This window comes from Schistocerca gregaria, chromosome 1 (genome assembly GCF_023897955.1).
Source record: "Schistocerca gregaria isolate iqSchGreg1 chromosome 1, iqSchGreg1.2, whole genome shotgun sequence".
NCBI classification, from domain to species: domain Eukaryota; kingdom Metazoa; phylum Arthropoda; class Insecta; order Orthoptera; family Acrididae; genus Schistocerca; species Schistocerca gregaria.
In genome coordinates, this window is record NC_064920.1 from 621079713 (window position 1) to 621099742 (window position 20030).

At 37.8% G+C, this 20030-nt stretch overlaps 1 protein-coding gene across 8 annotated transcripts in view; it reads right to left on the reverse strand.

Annotated features, from left to right (window-relative positions):
- LOC126359421 (leukocyte tyrosine kinase receptor) overlaps positions 1 to 20030 on the reverse strand; it is an 815186-nt gene that overhangs the window by 117586 nt on the left and 677570 nt on the right. For 5 of the 8 annotated variants that reach the window (XM_050007631.1, XM_050007632.1, XM_050007630.1 and 2 more), the window contains 2 exons: positions 14848 to 15073; positions 3851 to 7059 (listed from right to left, as the gene is read on the reverse strand). In XM_050007631.1, coding sequence (XP_049863588.1) covers positions 6385 to 7059; positions 14848 to 15073 — 901 coding nt within the window. In that variant the 3' untranslated portion in view covers positions 3851 to 6384. Of the gene's footprint in view, positions 1 to 3850; positions 7060 to 14847; positions 15074 to 20030 lie in introns of those variants that run through there. The other 3 variants (XM_050007634.1, XM_050007633.1, XR_007566229.1) reach the window with 2 other exon arrangements.

Consider the following 20030-nt stretch of genomic DNA (forward strand, 5'->3'; position numbering starts at 1 on the left):
GTCATGGTATCCAAGCCAACTTTCTTTTAACTGTAACTCAATTTGTTTCTAATGTCTGACTGTACAAGGGACTTGCAGAAAGATACATATTCATGTGAAAGTGAAATTTTTATTCTGTATGGAGGTCAAATACATCATTAGTTGACAGAAAGTAAAGTTTGTATGTCTACTTATTTCATAAGTAGAAAGAGTCTAAAAATTCCTGTAGCTAGCATTATTCAATCAATAAGGAGTCAAGAGGGTTTCTAGCAGCTGGCTTTTCAGTAAATAAGACTGGCTGCAAATTCCAAGTAAGTCATCTCGTAAAGAAGTGGAAGGTGGTTTGGGAGTATAAGCCAATATAACTGTATTTAAATCAAGGCAAGAAATGGAACACAATATAAATTGTTAAAGGCAGAAGAAGCTACTAAATGAGTATAACTAGGGTTGTTTATGAGATAACGTACCAGTGAGAATAAGAAAAGTTGTCTTCAGTTATCTCCCAAATAAATAAAACAGGTAAATGTCATACAAAACTCAGCATCTGAGACAGAAATATAAACTATGCCATTGGAATAATCATAAATAGGGACTGATAAGAAGATGACACTATTTTTAGTCAACACTTCATCCCTGGCAATGCATGGTGTATATGAAAATGGCAAGTTGCTCAATGATTCTGATTACAAATCAAACTTGATATCACCTTATAACTGTTTGGGTGTCTTCACAGGTAAAATTAAAGTAAGATTCTGCCTGATTACATCTTTAATATTGTATTGTAGGATGATAAAGTACTGTATGCATGTCTATTGTTCAATAAGTAAATATGTGACATAATTTCTTGGAGCGTAAATGCTTTTTTTAACTAGATGAACATGTCTGTAGTGTTCACAAAGGTTTGCTAACTAACATTCTAACCAATATGCCTAGTATCAAAGGAGATTCAGGCTATGGCAAACATTCCTCAAGGATGGTTTAATGACTAAAAAAAAAAAAAGAGTAAGTACTCAAAGCCTGTTATTACTATAGGAGCAGTAAACTGTACCCTGATGAAGAATGGCATACAGAATAATCTCAATGCTTTCCTCTTGTTGTATTACCACATCTCACATTCAGCAACAAATTCAAAGATTATAAATGTATTTTGCTTACTAGTGCCCTGGAAATAATTTTGTATTTTGCCATCTCTTGTTCAAGTTAATCATCTATATTAAAGTACAATAATGACTGCGATAAAATATAGAGGAAAGATGCAAATTTCTCTGCAAACTACAGAGACACTATGGAAATCAATGATAAATGTTTTAGAAAAGTTCTGGTAGATTATAAATACTTTAGGATTAAATGAGACCACTCAGCAAAAAGCAGAAGTATTAGGTTGTTGATAGGCACACACAGAAGAAGGAAAATGTGCTAGCTTTTGGAGTTATCCTTTTATGAACTAGAGTACACAAACCCTCTGACACATACACAAACACATGCCTATGCCCCACATGGTGCCAGCTATACTGACAAATGCCATTTTGTGGCAGGTGGTCTGGTGGTGGTGGGGGTAGTGTTAGGTGGGGTGGGATGAAGAAGAGGCAGGCAGGAGGAAGGACTGGGGGTGACTGGCAAGCAACTTGGAGAAAGGCCAGTTTGCCAGCTAGGATTGTAGGAGGGAGGGCTGGCAGGGATAGTTGTAGCATCTGGTGGAAAGTGACACACACAAGACCAGATGAAACTGGAGTGTGCGGGGATGGTGGGTTACCTGAGATTGGGGCCAGGATATTTACAGGAGTGGAGGATCTGTTGTAAGTGCAACTCCCATGTGCATAGTGCAGAGAAGCTTGTGGAGGAGGGAAAGATCCAAATGGGTTAGGTTGTGAAGCAGCCATTGAATTTCAGCATGTTGTGCTCAACTGAATGTTGTGCCATGTGGTCAACTTTGTTCTTGACACAACAGTATGGCGATGATTGTACATCCTGGAGGACAGCTGGCTGATAGTCATACCAACACAGAAGACTATGTTGTGTTTGCAGCAAAGTAGGTCTATGGCATGGCTGCTTTCACAGGTGAGCCAACTCTGATGGGATAAGATAAGCTTGTGACAGCACTACAGTAGGAGGTGCTGGATGGGTGGACTAGGCATGTTTTTGTACCTTGTCTGGCACATGGATATGAGTCTTGTAGCAAGGGATTGGGAGTAGAAATGGCATAGCAATAGACTATGATGTTGTGCACGTTGAGTAGGAAGCAGGAAATCACTTTATACGAGATAGGAAGGGATCTTTGATAGGATATCCCTCATGTCATTTCAGGATGAGTGATAATCAAAACCTTGGCAAAGGACATTGTTCAGTTGTTCCAGGTCAGGATGATATTGGGTGAAAAGGTAGGTGCTCATTAGTAGATGATACTTGGAGGTGATGGGAGGATATCAAGGGGTATATGAGGATATAGCAAGGAAATCTGTGGGAAGTATTGCCTGTCTGTGAAGGCCTTTATGAAGCCTTCAGCTTCCTACCCCTGATCTTTCCCACCCCTTCTAAAGTAGTGTCCCATCACCCATCCATCTTATGCAACATCCTAGTCCTCCCTATGCCACTCCCACACCTAGCCCCTTGCCACAAGGATCATATCCCTGTTACAGACCACCCAATCCACCCTACACTATTCCTGTCACAGACTTATCCTACCCCATCAGAGTCTGGGTCATGTGTGAATGCAGCTATGTCATATATCAACTCTGCTACAAACACAGCACAGCCTTTTATGTTGGTATAAGTACCAACCAGTAGTCTGCAAGGATAAAAGGCCACAGCCAGACTGTTGTGTCAAGAACACAGTGGACCAGTTAGTGGCACAGCATGCAGCTCAGCACAACATACTCAATTTCAATGGACGCTTCACAACACAACCCATCTGGATCCTTCCCCCCACCACCAGCTTCTCTGAACTATGCATAAAGGAATAACCCTTACAACAAACCCTTCACTCCCACAAACATCCTGGCCTGAAAGGCAGGTAACCCAGTTTTCCTGTACCCTTCACTTAACAGTTTAACCTTCCTCTGCCCTGTCATCCCCTCTGAATTCATATCCCCATGCCACCTTTAGAATGCCACTTCCCACCAGCTGCTGCAACAGCATCTGCCACCCCTCCCTCCCACAAGCCTAGTTGGCAAAGCGGCCTCCCTCTAAGCTGTTAGCTACATATCCCTCATCTTTCTTCTTACTTCCCATCTCCCTGTACCCACCACACCCAACACTACCTCCCCTCCACCAACATACCTGCCACAAATTAGCATTGCCAAGATAGCTCCAAAAGCTAGCAAGTTTTCCTTCTTTTGTCTGTGCCTATCAACAACTCAACAATATCAATGATATTTTGTTTTGATTAACTGGTACATGTTGTACAGTAATGTGAGCATCAGCATCATTTTAGGAAAAGTGTTGTTTGTTCTGTTCCTTGAAGCAATCATACTACATGTGTTTTGTTGAATCTGATAAAATGGATTACAGTGGCATTATAAAATAATTTGTTTTTGGTGGCTTAGTGTTAACAAAATTTCATCCAGTCTGAGTGGCAGTTTATAACGAGCCCCCTAATGACAACATTTATGTGTGTCCTTACTTTTCTGGAAGATGATGTCCATGAAGAATGTCCCAAAATTAAGACCACAGATAAAAAAAACTGATAAAATGGAAAGTATGATATTGGCCAGCATATGATCAAAAGTGTATGAAATAACTGACATCATAGACATATCAGAAGAGTGAGTGTGCTAAATTTTACATGAAGGGTTGACTATGATAAATTGTTGTGTTGCTTTTCTTGGATGCAGACCAAAAGCAGATATGAAAATTAACATCTCTGTAATTTCTTTTTTTCTGTGAATGAGTTATGAGTCAAGAAGGAAAATGTTTTACTTATAAATAAGAGGTTTTTGCATCTGCAGATGACTATATTATGGACATCCAAGAATTCATTTCAGGAATGCTGTAAAAATGTTCAGTGAAATACTTTTATGTAAAACAAGACTACATGGAAAAATAAGAGCATTTTTGGCCCAGAAAATACAGTTTCTCATTGTCAAACAATAACTTGTCACCTTGCCTTCATAAGCCCTTAGTATATTTTCTGGCTCCTGATTCAGTGCCATATATTAGTTCTAAAATCTGACATTGTTTTAAGTGACTTGATATTACAGTAGTGTATGAAAAATTAGGAGAACAAAATATGAAACCTGTCTGCATAGCAACATTTAATAAAGAAAGCTACAACAATGAGATGTTCTCATAGACTTTGATTGAATGTCTTTAAAATTATGCTAAAGAAATTGTGAAAATAGTTCCAAAGTATTTCACTATAATTTTGTTTACACCTGTTAAAACTACACAACATTTAATTAATAATGCAGCTAAAAATTATGTACTAATAACACAAAAAAAAATAAAAAATGAAAGTTGATATACAAGCGCAAGGAAAAAATGCAAATTATGCTGAAGCTGCTGGCGCAATGTTCAGTATTCTATCATTATACCAAGAAGTGAATGTTTTATTGATTCACGGAGTATGATATCACAACATATACTATTGAAGCTTTAACAATCTGTAGCCTCAATTTTAGAAATTAGTGGTCCTGACAATATAAACTGTGAAAGGCAGAGAGTAAGTATCCAGTCTTTGATGTACTGAGAGGTAGAAGCAATACCCTGTAACTCAAGATGTGCGGCACATCTTCTTCATCCAAATGTGTGATACATTTGGACACTGTTATTATTCCCTTACGTCCTCAGTACTTCTGACATAATATGTCAATTAAAGGTATGGACATAATGCTGATTAATTCAGCAATAAAAATTTACTATGACTTAGCTAACTTTTTGGGTCATATATTTCTGTTATAATTTTTGCACCAACAATTTATTCTGCCCATATTAAAGTTAAAATAATACACATCTCTTAGAAGCTTAATATATTCCCAAAGGGTGTACGCAGTATGTAAATTACATGGTAACTATTATTATGGCTTCAGTTTCACATATAACTTGCAAGTCTTTTCTTTATGTAAGGTTGAAGCACACAACACATCTTAAATTTAAGGAAGTTTGTATCTTCAGTCATACTTTGATACAGTCCTTCTCACTGCTGTGTAGGCAGTCCACATAAACACTCTATAATGTGCTTGGCACATTAAATGTGAACCAGCTATTCCACTGAACTCTTTAAAAATTCTACGGAGTTTGTTTCAATTCTTATATGAAAAATTATATAAAAATATACATGTATTGATAGCTAGCACAATATGATCAGTACATACAAATGTTTACAAATTGACATTCTAATTCAAATATCAAACAAAACACTGATACCAACTGTGAGAAATCATGATGGAGAAAAGAGGAGTACATTACATACTCCTTTTGACGACATGCTATGCATCCCTTGAATACACTTTCATGTGAATAATCTATTCCAGTTTATTGTCATGAAGTTTCTACCTGACATGTATTTTTGATCTCAAAATATATTATGAAGGAGGTCTTACCAAGTTATGCACAAGGGTCGCCTTGTACTTTCATTAACACAATCTTGAGATGTGCGATAAATGTGAAGTAGACTCAGAAAGAGTGTATTTATATGTCAACACACTTATGAATGTCTCAAAACAAATATTTTCCATTTATATGTGTACACAGAAGAGTCTAAAATGAATCAGTACACATTGATGTAGTTTTATCACATAACTTCAATTGTTTATGAGAAATTACATAAAACAAGGTAACACCAGATATTTCAGACATGCTGTGGCAAATGTTACGTATTTATGATACACTTATGTCGGTGCATGCTTTATGGGTTGTACTAATATCATGCATGATTTCACTGCAACAGATTCATGCACGGACTGACAGAGAGGGATTAATAGGTATGTGATTTTTACAGAGGAGGATACAACACGAATCAATATTTTTCACAGGCATATCAGTTAACCTGAGCAAATTATCCCAGAGGAATTTCAGGATAACTGCATTTTCAGTTTTGTTTCAAATTTAACCACGACCTTTGTTGTAATCAAAGCACATGGTTTTCCTTCAAAGTAGAAGTGAAGTGTTAGTCTTGAGTTTCTGTTCAACATGTAACTTCAAGCACTGAGCACTAAAAAATATTCACTTTCCAACAATTAAGCATTTGCACCAGTTATTCTTACCTTAAAACCCATACTAAACCCTGATACTCTTGTAACTACCACAGAAAAATTCTTGTGGGAGTTCAATATATATTTATCTGCAATACTTGTTTTTTCTTACAAGTCTTTCACCAACTGCAGATCTGAGTTTTAACTGTAAAATTCTCATCTGCATTGGCTATTGTATATTTTTCACTTTCACAGTTTTTATTTTAAGCTGGGTCATTCAACACGATATTTCAAGATCAGATATAGGACGCCCCCTTGTTCCAATAGCCTGAATTGAAAATGGTTGTCCCGGTGCTTCAGGTAGTTCTGTAGTAGGGGGTGCAGTCGGCACTGCATGGGCAGGTGTAACGTTTGCATAGGCTAGTGGAGGTTGCTTCACAAGGGCAGCAGCATCCAATGACAACAATCCTCCTCCTCCCCCAGTCTCAGAAGTGGAACCTGTGAAATTTTCCCCACTACTTGCCGCTGCACCCACACCAGTACTCCCATCAGTCCCACCACAGCTGACACTGGCACCAACACCACTGGATGCACCTGGAGAGGGTGAAGATGAAGTGCCCGTACCAGAACCAGACCCAGAGCCAGAGTGAGATCCTGAATGAGAACCTGAGTGTGAGCCCTGTTCTCCCAACAATGGCTGTGTTGAACGTGATTCTGGAAGTGCAAAGCTTGTCTCCCAGTCAGAATTGGCCAGTAGTTTATCCACACTGCTAGTGGATGGGGATGATGGCAAATCAGGGGTAGGTCCCGAGATGGGTACCAGATAATCAGCTGCTCGCTGCAGGAGCAGGCAGGAGTTCTCGTGGGCTGGAGGCCGCATCACGGTGATGTCCCGTTCAGCAGAAGGAGGGCGATTGAAAACAGGAAGTGGTGCATTCACGACATCAGGGTCCTACAACAGTTGAATTTTCCATCAGAATTCAGTAGATGGTAGATTCACATGGGTGGCATAACTCACATCAGAACTGCTGATGAAAAAACATTGATTCATCAATATTTCAGTAACATTAAATGAAGCAAAATATTGCAGAGGAAACAACAGACAAAGATGAAAAGCAGCATTTCCAGTTAACATACAATAAATCAAGGATTTCATCACCCCTTCTCTTTCTCTTCTGAACATTAATAGCAAATTATGATAGCTTTCTGTAAAAATAAACAGAAATGTAGATCTTCAGTTTAGAGATTGGGTACACGGTGGGGTGAAACACTTGAAAAAGCTGCTAAAGGTGTTGCAGGATAACTGTTAAGCAAAAATTCGATATGCTGCACTGTTCCTGAGTTGATTAGCATTGAAGTTAGTCAGTCAGGTCACTGTACGTGCAAATTCAAGTGGACCACCAGATACAATGAGTGTTAGTTACTCTCATATTGTAGACAATAGCACAGAAGACTGCGTCCAATTTTTGTTTCGTTCTCTGTTTTGGTTGGACAAAGCCAAGCAAAGGACACTGTCTCTGGTGGGCCATTTGAATTTGCATGCACAGCATCCTGATTGGCTAACTTCAATGCTAATTACCTCAGAAATGGTGCACTGTATTAATTTTTTTCTTAGCAGTTATTTCTCACCACAGCTTACCCTGCAACATTCCTATTAGCTTTTGAGACCGTTTCTCTCCCACCATGTTTACGAAGAATGCAAAGCAAACTCCAGTGGAATGGTTCCATTGTTCATGTTTTAGTTAGAAAACTAGACTTCACTGGATAAAATGCTTCACTCTTAAAGAGGAACTAATAGAACCTATACATAAACAAAGATAATATCAAATGAATTACTATTAAACATCAGAAATTAAAGTATCAATAACATTAAAATTAAAGGATGAAATACTTCAATGATCAAAAGCAGAATTCCATCTGACCTCAAGAGATAATTTTTAGCCACTTTTTATAATAATAATGAGCATATGATAGCGTATTGTGTGTATTAAACCAGGGACCTAGAAATGGAGAGGCTCTGCCTTGCCATATCCCTCAGTGGTTCACAACCCCACAACAGGCCACAGAAGTCCACCCGCATCATCCCTGCCCCACACTGAACCCAGGGTTTTTGTGCAATTGTCATCCATAAAAATCCATCGTTGTTTGGGAATGTAAAGTCCATAAATGGTTGCATATGGTCGCCAAGTAACCGAAATAACCATTTCCAATCAATAATCAGTTCAGTTTGACCAGAGGACCCAGTTCATTCCACGTAGGCACAGACCACGCCATTATGGAACCACAGTGCCTTGTTGACAACTTGGATCCATACGTTTGTGTGGTCTGTGCCACACTCAAACTTTAGACCATCAGCTCTGACCAACCAAAATCGAGACTCATCTGACCAGACCACATGTTTCCATTTGTCTAGGGCCCAACCTATAGGGTCACAAGCCCAGAATGCTGTTGCACAAGGGACTCACATAGGTTGTCTGCTGACAGCCCATTAACACCAAATTTCGCTGCACTAGCCTAATGGATACATTTATCACACTCCCCACATTCATTTCCTCAGTTACTTCATGCAGTGTTTCTTGTCTGTAGGTACTGACATTTCTACACAAACGCTGCTGCTCTCCTTTGTTAAGTGCAGGCTGTCAGTCACTGTTTTGTCTGTGGTAAGAGGTAATGCCTGAAATTTTGTAATCTTGGCACATTCTTCACACTGTGGTTCTTGGAATATTGAATTCCCTAACTATTTCCTAAATGGAATATCCCATGTGTCTAGTGTCAACTACCAACCCACATTAAAGGTCTGTTAATTCTCGTCATATGGCCATAATCATATCGAAAACTTTTTCACATGAATCACTTGAGTACAAATGACAGCTCCGCCAATGCACTTTCATACCTTGTGTATGTGACACTACCACTATTTGTATAAATTGAAGTGCTAAGAAGTCTTGTCCGAAGGTATCTGTCTCAAGTGCAGCCTTGTACAGAAGTGAAATATGGATGATAAGTAATTTCAGACAAGAAGAGAATTAAAGTTCTGGACATATGGTGCTTTAGATGGGTGCTACAGATTAGTTGGGTAGATTGAATAACAAATGGGGAGGTACTAAATCGAACAGGGGAAGAAAGAAATTCATGAAACAACTTGACTAAAAGAGAGGGATTGGTTTATAGGAAACATTTTGAGGCAACAAGGAATGTCAGTTGGGTAACTGGTAATTAACGGAATTTGGGTGACCAGTGACGGGAGGGGGGGGGGGGGGGGGGGGACTTAGTCATGAATACATCAAGCAGGTTCAAAAGGATGTATTGCAGTAGTTATTCAGATATGAACAGGCTCACATTAGACCATTTTTAAGAGTGAAGATCACAACAATAAAGTCTGTTGCACAAGCATTTTTAACATAACCACAATTTTGTAATTTATTAATTATCTGAAATTGTGTTTTTTCTGTTCCCCAATGTTTTTGTTACATAAAATAGCACATCAGCAATGCAGATCTTTTCTTGTTGTATTGATGTATATAATTTTTGTGTAATATAGTAATAATGTGGGAATTCTAATGAAATAAATTTGTTGGAATAGATTAACAGCCTTAAACTGTGTATCACAAATGTGGCTCTGCTTGAAATCACACTGAACCTTGCCCACTGTAGCTTGTTTGGCTATTCCTTGGCATACTGCACAGAAGATGGTTGGGACCTTACTGCTCAGGGTTATACCGCTCGTAGGCAGTGGGCCTCCTGAGGTCTCCTCTATATGAAGAGGGTTCTTGCAATGATGCACTGCCAGTTTCAACTGGTGCCAAGCACCCACAGTTGGGTTACGTCAGAAGGTACCACAGGCCATCCTGTATCCTGGTTTGTAACATGGATGCTTATTCATTAACATCTTCAAAGATGAAAATATCACTAAAATGTTGACTGTAGAGCCTTCAAATGGGAGGCAACTGACATCTCTACACGATACCTGCCCTATACATGCGTGACTTACTTATTACCTGAACCTGTGAGACTGCATACCCAAAGAGCACATTCATTCATGGTTACTTCCATACTTTTCTATCATGATTATCAGACATCAAACAAATCCTGCACTTGTTGGACAAGAGAAGCTGATGTCACTGATCCAAGTTTCACCCCCGTTATTCCCTTATACATCTATTTCACAAACAACAGTACTGGGGTGTTTTGCTGTTATTCATAATGGAGGGCTAGAGGCAAAATAAATTCTGTGGAGATGGTTGCATAATGTCCGAATTAATGTATGAGGGATGGAAATTAAGTAATGAGACTGCTCACTTCCTATTGTGTAGCCTAATGGGTGGAGGTTGATATTGGAAAACAGTTGCCCTTGAATTTAAAGAGGACCCACCATTAGTTTCATCTTTCTGTCTGTTTTACTTTTCTTTCGAACGTTGGCTGAGAAGCATGTTGTTCGGTAATAGCGCCATGAGCGTGGAAAACTTAAAAATCAAGCAGTGAGTTAACCTCAAGTTCCTCATGAAAGTAAGAAATCACGAACACAATATTTTCATACACTAAAGGAGGTGTTTTGTGATAATACCGTATTATGTGCATGAGTTTTTGAAAGGAACAAATGGTTTTTAAAATGTTGGGAAGAGATTGAAGGTAATGAACATCCCAGTTGATCTGTGAATTCAAGAACTGAAGCAAATGCTTAGAAAACTAATGAAATGGTGAGCAATGACACAATTTTCAGTTGTCAAAAGAATTGCGGGAACAAGTTTTCAATCAATAAACACAAGCTATTCAAATCATATGGGAGCTGCAAATCTTCTTAGGCAGTTTACAAGTATATCTTACTTATTGCTAAAGTGGTCATGATAGACATTAAAGTATTGACAATCTGCAAATACATAAGCATCAGATGACCTTCTCCTTGCCTGCAAATTATACCAAATGCAGAATTTAACTTTAAGAAAAGTGCTAAAAGACACTCAATACTCTTGCTGGTGGGGGAGATAGTGAATTTATTGGTTGGATAAATCATATGGGGTCTTATGACACAGTGAGACAACTCCGTGAAGCTGGAATCACATTGCTGTCAACAGCTGATCAAAAATTCTGGGAGCTTTGCACTGTTAAACAAAGCATTTAACACACTACTTAAAAATGTTGCTCTGGATCACCAATACTTAGCACTGTTTGTCACTGCGAAAATAATAAAGAAGGAATTTAAACTCTACATTCATGACACCTTGACAATAATTTTGAATCAACTTCTGTGACCCCTTTGTGAATAAGAATTGTGCCTTTTAGACTTATTTGTAGCACAAAGACATATGTTAAAATATTGAGTATAATCTAATTAATTCACAACCAGCAAAAATGCAAGGAACCTAACATCACAATATAAAACTTCCTGACAGATCAAAGATGTGTAGCAGATCAAAACTTGCAACTGGGCTCTTGTCTTTCGTAGACAACATTCTTATCAAATGAGCTATCCAATCACAACCAAGACCCCTCCCCCCCTCCCACCCATACAGCTTCATTATGGTGAAAAAGACAGCTCATTCAATAAGAACACTGCTTGGAAAAGGAAAGGACTTAAGATTCAAGTCCAGGCCTGGCACAAAGTTTGGGTCTCTCATGATGTTTTATACTGAAATGAATGTAAAATTTTTAGGCATTATCCAGCAAAATAACATTAAACTCACATTTTGAACACATAAAAGATAGGCTGCCAAGAGAAATTTAGTGAAGAGCATTTCTGAATATGTAAAGACAACATGTTTACTTTTTTCAGTACATTCTGAGGTATGGAGTTATATTCTGGGGAAATAGGAAAAAAATTAATAAATAAATGAAATTCTTGTGTTTTGGAAGAAGGCAATCAGTGTAATGGCAAGGGTAGATAGTAGAACACAATATAAAGCTTTGCTAATTAGGTATAAGGTTTTAACAGTAATTCATTTACGATGGCCGTTCAGTAAAGAATGACCATAACTTTCTGACAAAACTTTACGCATCCTTATAATCCTGATGATTCTTTTCAAAATAGTCTCCTCTGGTTGCAATGCACTTGTCTCAGTATTTTTGACAATCTACAAAGACGTGCTTCAGAATTGCCTCCGCAGCCTTCACTACTGCTTCTGATGATCAGAAATGGCTTCAACAAAGGTGTTTGTTCAGGTTAGGGAACAAAAAAATCAGATGGGGTAAATCTGCACCATAGGGATGGTTAGGGATGCACTACAAATTGATTTTTGCAAGTTATGCAGTATCTACCTTTGGTAGACACTTTGAATCTTCCTCCAACATTAACTTCAGTTGCATGAAAACCTAAAAACAGATGTCCTTTTGCTGGGGAACCTGCCGTCTCCAGGTGCAAAAACAACTCACTTTTGTAAATTTTGTGTTACTAATTTTTGGATGGCACCCAATGAAATTTTCATTATCTCAGAAAGTGTTTGTAAGGTTATTTATCAATCCCCTCTCACAACAATAATATCAGTGTTGATATTTTCTTCTGTAAGAGCAGTAATTGGCATGCTGGGCCCGTCTTAATTTGAAATTGATTGTCTCCCATCTTTAAACAATTTAAAGCATCTATAGGCTGTGCTGTAGGGAAGAACAGACTCTCCATAGGCCTCCTGTAACATTGCATAGGCCTCAGCTAAAATGTTGACATGAAAGCAGAATTTCAAAACCACATACTGCTCACTGTTGTGGTAGGTGATACTGAACCTATCTCAGTTTCCAGAATGAGATTTTCACTCTGCAGCGAGTGTGCGCTGATATGAAACTTCCTGGCAGATTAAAACTGTGTGCCCGACCGAGACTCGAACTCGGGACCTTTGCCTTTCGCAGGCAAGTGCTTTACCATCTGAGCTACCGAAGCACAACTCATGCCTGGCCCTCACAGCTTTACTTCTGCCAGTATCTCGTCTCCTACCTTCCAAACTTTACAGAAGCTCTTCTGCGAACCTTGCAGAACTAGCACTCCTGAAAGAAAGGATATTGCGGAGACATGGCTTAGCCACAGCCTGTGGGATGTTTCCAGAATGAGAAGGTTTGGAAGGTAGGAGACGAGATACTGGCAGCAGTAAAGCTGTGAGGGCCGGGCGTGAGTTGTGCTACGGTAGCTCAGATGGTAGAGCACTTGCCCACGAAAGGCAAAGGTCCCGAGTTCGAGTCTTGGTCAGGCACACAGTTTTAATCTGCCAGGAAGTTTCCTATCTCAGTTTGCCTGCTTCTCACAGGCAGGACCCTAAGATTTAATTCTAGCTTGAGATACTATGACCATAAAAAATTATGACAATTCTTTACGGAACAGCCCTCGTATGTATTTCTGGTACCTTTAATTACATATCTTCAAAACTACGTAAAATTACTGTGACAAATCAAAGACATGATAATTACATGAATCTGTAAATCTCTGCTCTTATCAAAAAACAGATTCACAAAAATTAATAGCAGCCATGCGTACATGGCAATCAAAATGGATAACAAATTGTCAAAACACATCCTAAGCATGTCAGTCTAAATATTTAGGAAAAATCTGCTCAGTTTCTTGTTAGTTAACCCATTTTACTCAATAGAAGGATTTTTAGAAATGCCCAATATAAGCATAACAACGGTAAAAGGTATTTTTGTAAAATCAAACAATGGAAAGTCCAGGTGGGAATGTGAGCAGTTATGAAAAAGCAGTTCAGCTAAAGTCACCTGAAGTAGCGGTCATGTGTGTGAAGTCTACCTGCTTGTGTGAATGTATGTGTTGTTTTATTTACTTTTCTGAAGAAGGTTTCAGCCAAATGCTTAGTATGTAACAGTCTTTTCACTGTGCCTGTCTGCAACTCAGTGTGTCATCTTTATGGCATGTGACACTCTATCCTTTTCATAAAATTTTTTGTAAAATTTATAAGTGTACTGCTGGAGTCTATTGCATGTACTAAGGCTGAATGACTAATAAATAACGTTTATGTGAATATGGTATCATAAAATGGGATGTTTGCATTTACGGATAGTGGGAGATCATATCATAATTTACACACATTACTTTTACTTACTTCCACCACAATATAAGGCTGGAAGCTGTTTGCTTCACAAAACCTGCAGTGACTACAGTATGGAACAAGGAGATAATTAGTTGGTTTAGGATAGTCATTCGATTGCTGTCTCCATCATGTTATGTTGGTACTTTACTGATACTGCAAACTAATGTACATACACCCAAATGACCCACCCCAACCTGCTGTTGTTTATTTCTAGATGCTCACTAAACATTTGTTAGCATCAGCTTAGACTATACGGTATTGCTCACAAATGTTAACCCACCAGCCACAGCAAAGAATTGTGTAGTGTGAATAGCTTTGTCCTTAAGCTAGTAGCCTGGTAAAAGGTAAAATAACTATCCTTTCTTCTGCACCCTTCACATTTGCATTCTTAATATCAACTATTTTAAGGATAACAACTACTGTGAAGGTTTTGTTGGGATATAATTCATATCTGACCTTATGCAACTGACAACCAGAGAATTATGAATAATCCTACTTTAAATTATCAAGAACTGAAAATAAATCAAGATAATTATCTATGAGTTACTACATACTACTGAAGATTTGGTAAAACTGAGAGGGCTGAGTTGATATGTGTGGATTTATGACCAAAAAGGCGTTTCAGCAAACAAAATGTCTTTGATATAATATTGTCTCATGAATGTCAGGCTGTAAGTATAAATTCAAAACATTTGCTAGTATTTTCTCATCACAAATACCTGTGCAACATAGCCCAGCCTCTCAAGTATTGTGGCAAAGTTGGGCCGTTCATCTGGGTTAGGATGCCAGCACTGGGTCATAATACCATAAACTGGAGCAGGACAGTTGCTAGGAGGCTCCAGACGCCCTCCACTAGTTACTAGTTGCATAACTTCCCGGTTTGCACAGCCCGTGTATGGCATGTAACCCAGGGACATTACCTCCCAGAGTAATACACCAAATGACCTGAAAATACATTTATCAGAATTTGTGAGAAATCTACATCAGCATATATTAGCTTATTCATATGCAACTTTCATTAATAGAGCACTTAGTCACCTAAAGAATTCATGTGAGTCATAATTCTTTGATCACAAAGCTGAAGAATGAATTCTGCAAAACATCAGGACAGCTGACCACATGCTATTCATTTCATTACTACATATTTCAAGATTAACAAAATAGACTTTATAGGATTCCAAGACGTATACAATAGAATAAATAAAATGCAATAAATTATTCTGTTAAATTACTTAAAAAATACTTTTAATGCAAAAAAAGAATGTATATAACAACAGAAAATTCAGGATGGAATAATGACAATATTATGAATAGGATATATTGCTACTTACCATATAGTGGAGATGTTGACTCGCAGATAGACATAACAAAAAAACAGCTAAACAAGTAAGCTTTTGCCAAAAAGCCTTCTCCTGAGTTAGACAAAACACACACACACACACTTACGCAAATCATAAAAACAACAAAATGCCCAAAATATATTACATCAAACAATAAAACTGAAAGAAATAAAGCTTCTCACAAGAATAGTCAGGCACATTCCCCAAGATGAGGCCCTAAAGAGGTGAAGAAAAACAGGTTGGGAAGGAACTTAAGCAGACCCAGTTATTCAGTCATGTATTCTTTACCACACTGAGCAACTTTAGGTTTCAAAAGTTAGTTTGTTTGTTAGATATTTTAGGTGCCTACCAGTCCACCACCACATTTGAAGCAGGTTCTTTTTTTTTCAATTTCTGTTTAGTTCTAATTAAAAATTTAACCATTCATCCCATTTATTAACATGTACAGATTATCTTCCTACACATGTGTATCTGAAGAATCTAATGTTTTAAGGTGAGCAGTGAAAAGCCTAATAGGAAAGATGAGAAAAAGAAAAAAAAGGTTAACTTTTAAATAAAACCTTCATTGGGGTTACGGAACTTGCTCTCTCACACACTGCAGCTGTTGCCTCACGATGTTTTTGCCTGACACAGGTGAGTACGAGAAAGAGGACAGGAGAGATTAAGGGAAGATTGTACTTTGGTGATGGAGGGGGGGGGGGATGTGGGGGGGGGGGGGGGGTTGAAGAAAAGTAGGAGCTTGCAGAAGTAGGTCAGAGGGCAGTTAAGGAGGAACATATGAGACAACAGTGAGAAGCATATAGAGACAAGATAGGGAAATCAGATAAGCAAAATGAAATGGAAAGGATGAAGTTTCAACATGTGAGCTAATGGAAAGTAGAAGAGTATCAGGTAGGAAGATGCTGATGTAGAATCGGAAGATGAAATGGCAGGAACAATTTGCAGTCAAGGGGGAAAAGGGGAGCATGATAGACGGATATATAAAAGACTGGTTCCTCCCGCCTCCCCCTCAGCCAATAAAATTAGTATGTGCTCAGAGTATTTCTCTCTGAACATATCATTAATTTCGATAGGTCATAATGGCTTCAGTCTCCACTAGTTTATGTCCTAACCTGTCTTCTAAATTCCCTACCCCTTCAGTTTTACTCTGTTTCATCCTAATTCTCCCGTACACACTGTTATTTTTATATTCCACAATAGTCCACTCATTAGAAAGTTTCCTTAGCTCTTTATTGATTTGTCATCCTATAGATGCTGAGCTTCTCAGTGAACTTCATCCTTTTTCTCTCTCTTCCCCCCTCTATCCCCCTAAATGTCCTGCGTGCACCTGTATGTTCCACCCCAAGTGTGATCATTGTTAGCTTCCTCCCATTATATTACTCACTCTGATCACTCCCTGTCTTTTCCACTTACCAATCACCCACCCCAATCAAGATCACTATTCGATGCAGTCAGGCAATAGCATAGGTACATGATAGCGGGCTGTATGTGTGGGGTCTGTACATGCTTTCTGTCTCTAAAGAAGGGCTTTGTCCAAAAACTAAGCAGTTTTTCACATTTTATATGAGCCTGTACATTGCTTAGTGATGCCTCTAACTGATGAATAGTGATTTATCCTCAAATATGGGTTTTCCACAAATCCAAACAAGCAAATTTCCAGTATGAAAGCAGCATTTGATGTCTGACAGTGAAAACCATGCCACATCAAACAGAAAAACAGAAATACAAGTTCAATGGATATTTTTGATTAATTTAAATTCATATCATAAGTTCATATCCATGCTGTGCCAATATCTTTACAAATTTGTTATTCTCATTTTATCCATTCATATAATTTATGAATGTTTCAGTAAAATTTATTTTGTTATATTTACTTTTTTTAATTTATTTTTTCAAAATAATCATATAAGACAAAGCTCTACTTACTCTCCTCCTTGATTAAATTTTTGTATATTTGTACCAAAAGCTGCCAACCTGAGCTCTATTCGGATGTCATGCTCTGCTTATCACAAGCCATAAGCAGGGATTAAGGGGGAGTTAAGAAGGAGGAACACTTCAAAATTACTGTTTAAATAAAACTGAATTTTTAAGTATAAAATTTCTAAATAAGATTAAAAAGTATAAAATAATTTTGCCTGGTCCCCTACAGATTCCTAACCTCGTAAAAATAGTTCCAAAAATTTGTGATTGAGAATTTTTAATAGCTATGAAATAACTGGCAAAATTTAAAATGAGAAATGTGGGGCACATGCAAGAGGTAATAGTAAGTAGGTGTTCATCTACTTCATCGTGCATCACTTATGTATTGCATGTGTCCCACAACTTTTGTTTTGAATCTCACAAGTAGTTTCGTAGCTATTAAAAATCACAATTACAAATTTTAATAACAACCATTTGGGGTTATGAGTCTGAATTTGATTATTTTACACTTTTTAGTCTGATTTAAAAACTTAGAATATTAAAAATTCATTTTTCTTCAAATAATCTTTTTCTGCTTTTTAGTTGTGTGTGTGTGTGTATGGAATTTTTCCATTGATTTAAGACATTTCATGATATTACATATATCTCACAAGGAAACCAAAAGGTAAAAATTAGTAAGATTTGAGCTCACATGAAGGCTTATCACCAACTGTTCTCCCCATGAATCATTTGCAGTTGGAACAGGAAAACAGGGACATAGCAGTAGTACACAAAGTACTCTACACCACAGAACAAACAAGAAAGGGAATTAATATTAAACTGTCATACAGTTCAGAGCTACATTTAAAATTTCAAGTCATTAGCTCTCCAGGAAGTTAATTTAACATTAACAGTAAAATTTGTACTGAATGGGGGGTGACATAATATAAATTTTGGTAAAAATAATTGGAAAAGGAGAAAAAATAGGATCAGGAGACAATCAATAAGAATCACAGAGTGACAGCAACAGCTCTCTGAAGTTGGTGCACAGAGAACCTTAATGCTGGAGGAAGGCAGCAATCCCTCCAGAATCCACAATTGATGGAAATGCAGGAACTATGGCGATAACCAGCAGTTGTCACTGAGTAAGTAATTGGAGTACTGTGATAGAGAATTTAATGAGAAACTACCACACTGTCTTTCCCCAGTACATGAAGTTTACGGATCATGACAGCTTCCTCCTGGATAAAATATTGTAAAGGTAAAGAGTTCTCCTTGCATCTACAGTTGGGGACAAGATGGAAGGAGCTATAAGGCAAAAAAGAAAATGCTGAACAGAGAGGTTACATGAATTGTTAGGACAATAAGGGTGGCGATCACCAAACTAGTGTAAATTACTCTCGCAGTAATTCTTATTTCTTTAGTCTGGACTACTTCAGTAAATTACTTCCACAGTAACATACTCTTTCAGTAATCGTTGGAAAGCTCAACTAAAGTAGTAACACCTGTTTACTAAAAAAAGTAAGCCATTTCAGCATACTGCTGGCACGTGCATTTCATTTCTGCCTGGAGAACATTTATTGTCAGCCATTACTGCATCACATTTTGACAATCATATTGTGTTAGTGTAATCTACAGCTACCACCATCCATTATGGACTGGTGGCATGTGTTAATTTAAGTGGCACTTGCAGCCTGAGATATGAGCTAACAGCAACATGGAGTTGGCCAAGGACAATGTAGTGTTAAGGAACATTCAAAAAACACACCAGAAACTGAAAAAGAGCTGTTTTCTGGAATAATGAAAAAGTATATAACCACTACTGAATCTAAAAAGCAAAACGTTAATATACCTACACACAATGTGGAAGCTCTTACACAATGATCACAAGAGCAGCTTAAAGCAATTTGGAAGGACATGAAAACAAAAGCAAAGAAAATGAAAGCGACATGTAATAAAAAACAATTCGAAACTGGTGGTGGAGTAGCTGAGTTGAAGACAGGTGATATGAGCCAAATGATTGTTGATATTATTCCACAAGTTTTGAAGGGGATAACTGGACTTAACGATAATGACACAACTGAAGGTAATGTGGTCCTTTAAACCACCATCACTGATGACAACTACTCTGACAATGGCAATGAAACTGCTGAAAGTGAAACTTTATCCCATAGTCATAAGCATTGCTTTGCATTCTCTGGTGGGAGCTTATCACAAGGTACACCTATAAAAAAAGGTAGACAACATGCGCTTGCTGTGAAGGACAGTGAAACTTTATCCCATAGTCATGAGCTTTGCTTTGCATTCTCTGGTGGGAGCTTATCACAAGGTACACGTATTAAAAAAGGTAGACAACATGCGCTTGCTGTGAAGGACAGGGAGTTGCTGGAAAAAACAGATGAGCTTCATACATTAAAAATGTGTTTAATATGAGAGGAATATCATGCAAAAGTTTTGTTAGTTGAAAGACAAAAAGAAATCATGGAAAAGTTTTGTTAGTTGAAAGACAAAGAGAAATCATGGAAGAAGAGCGTAACTTGAAAATGGAAGTTATAAATAAGTTCAAGTACAAAATAGAGCAAACCACAGTTTCCAGTCCAGCAGCCAATATGCTCAAAAAGTTCAGGTTTTTGTAAAAGAATATGAATATCCAACATTTTATA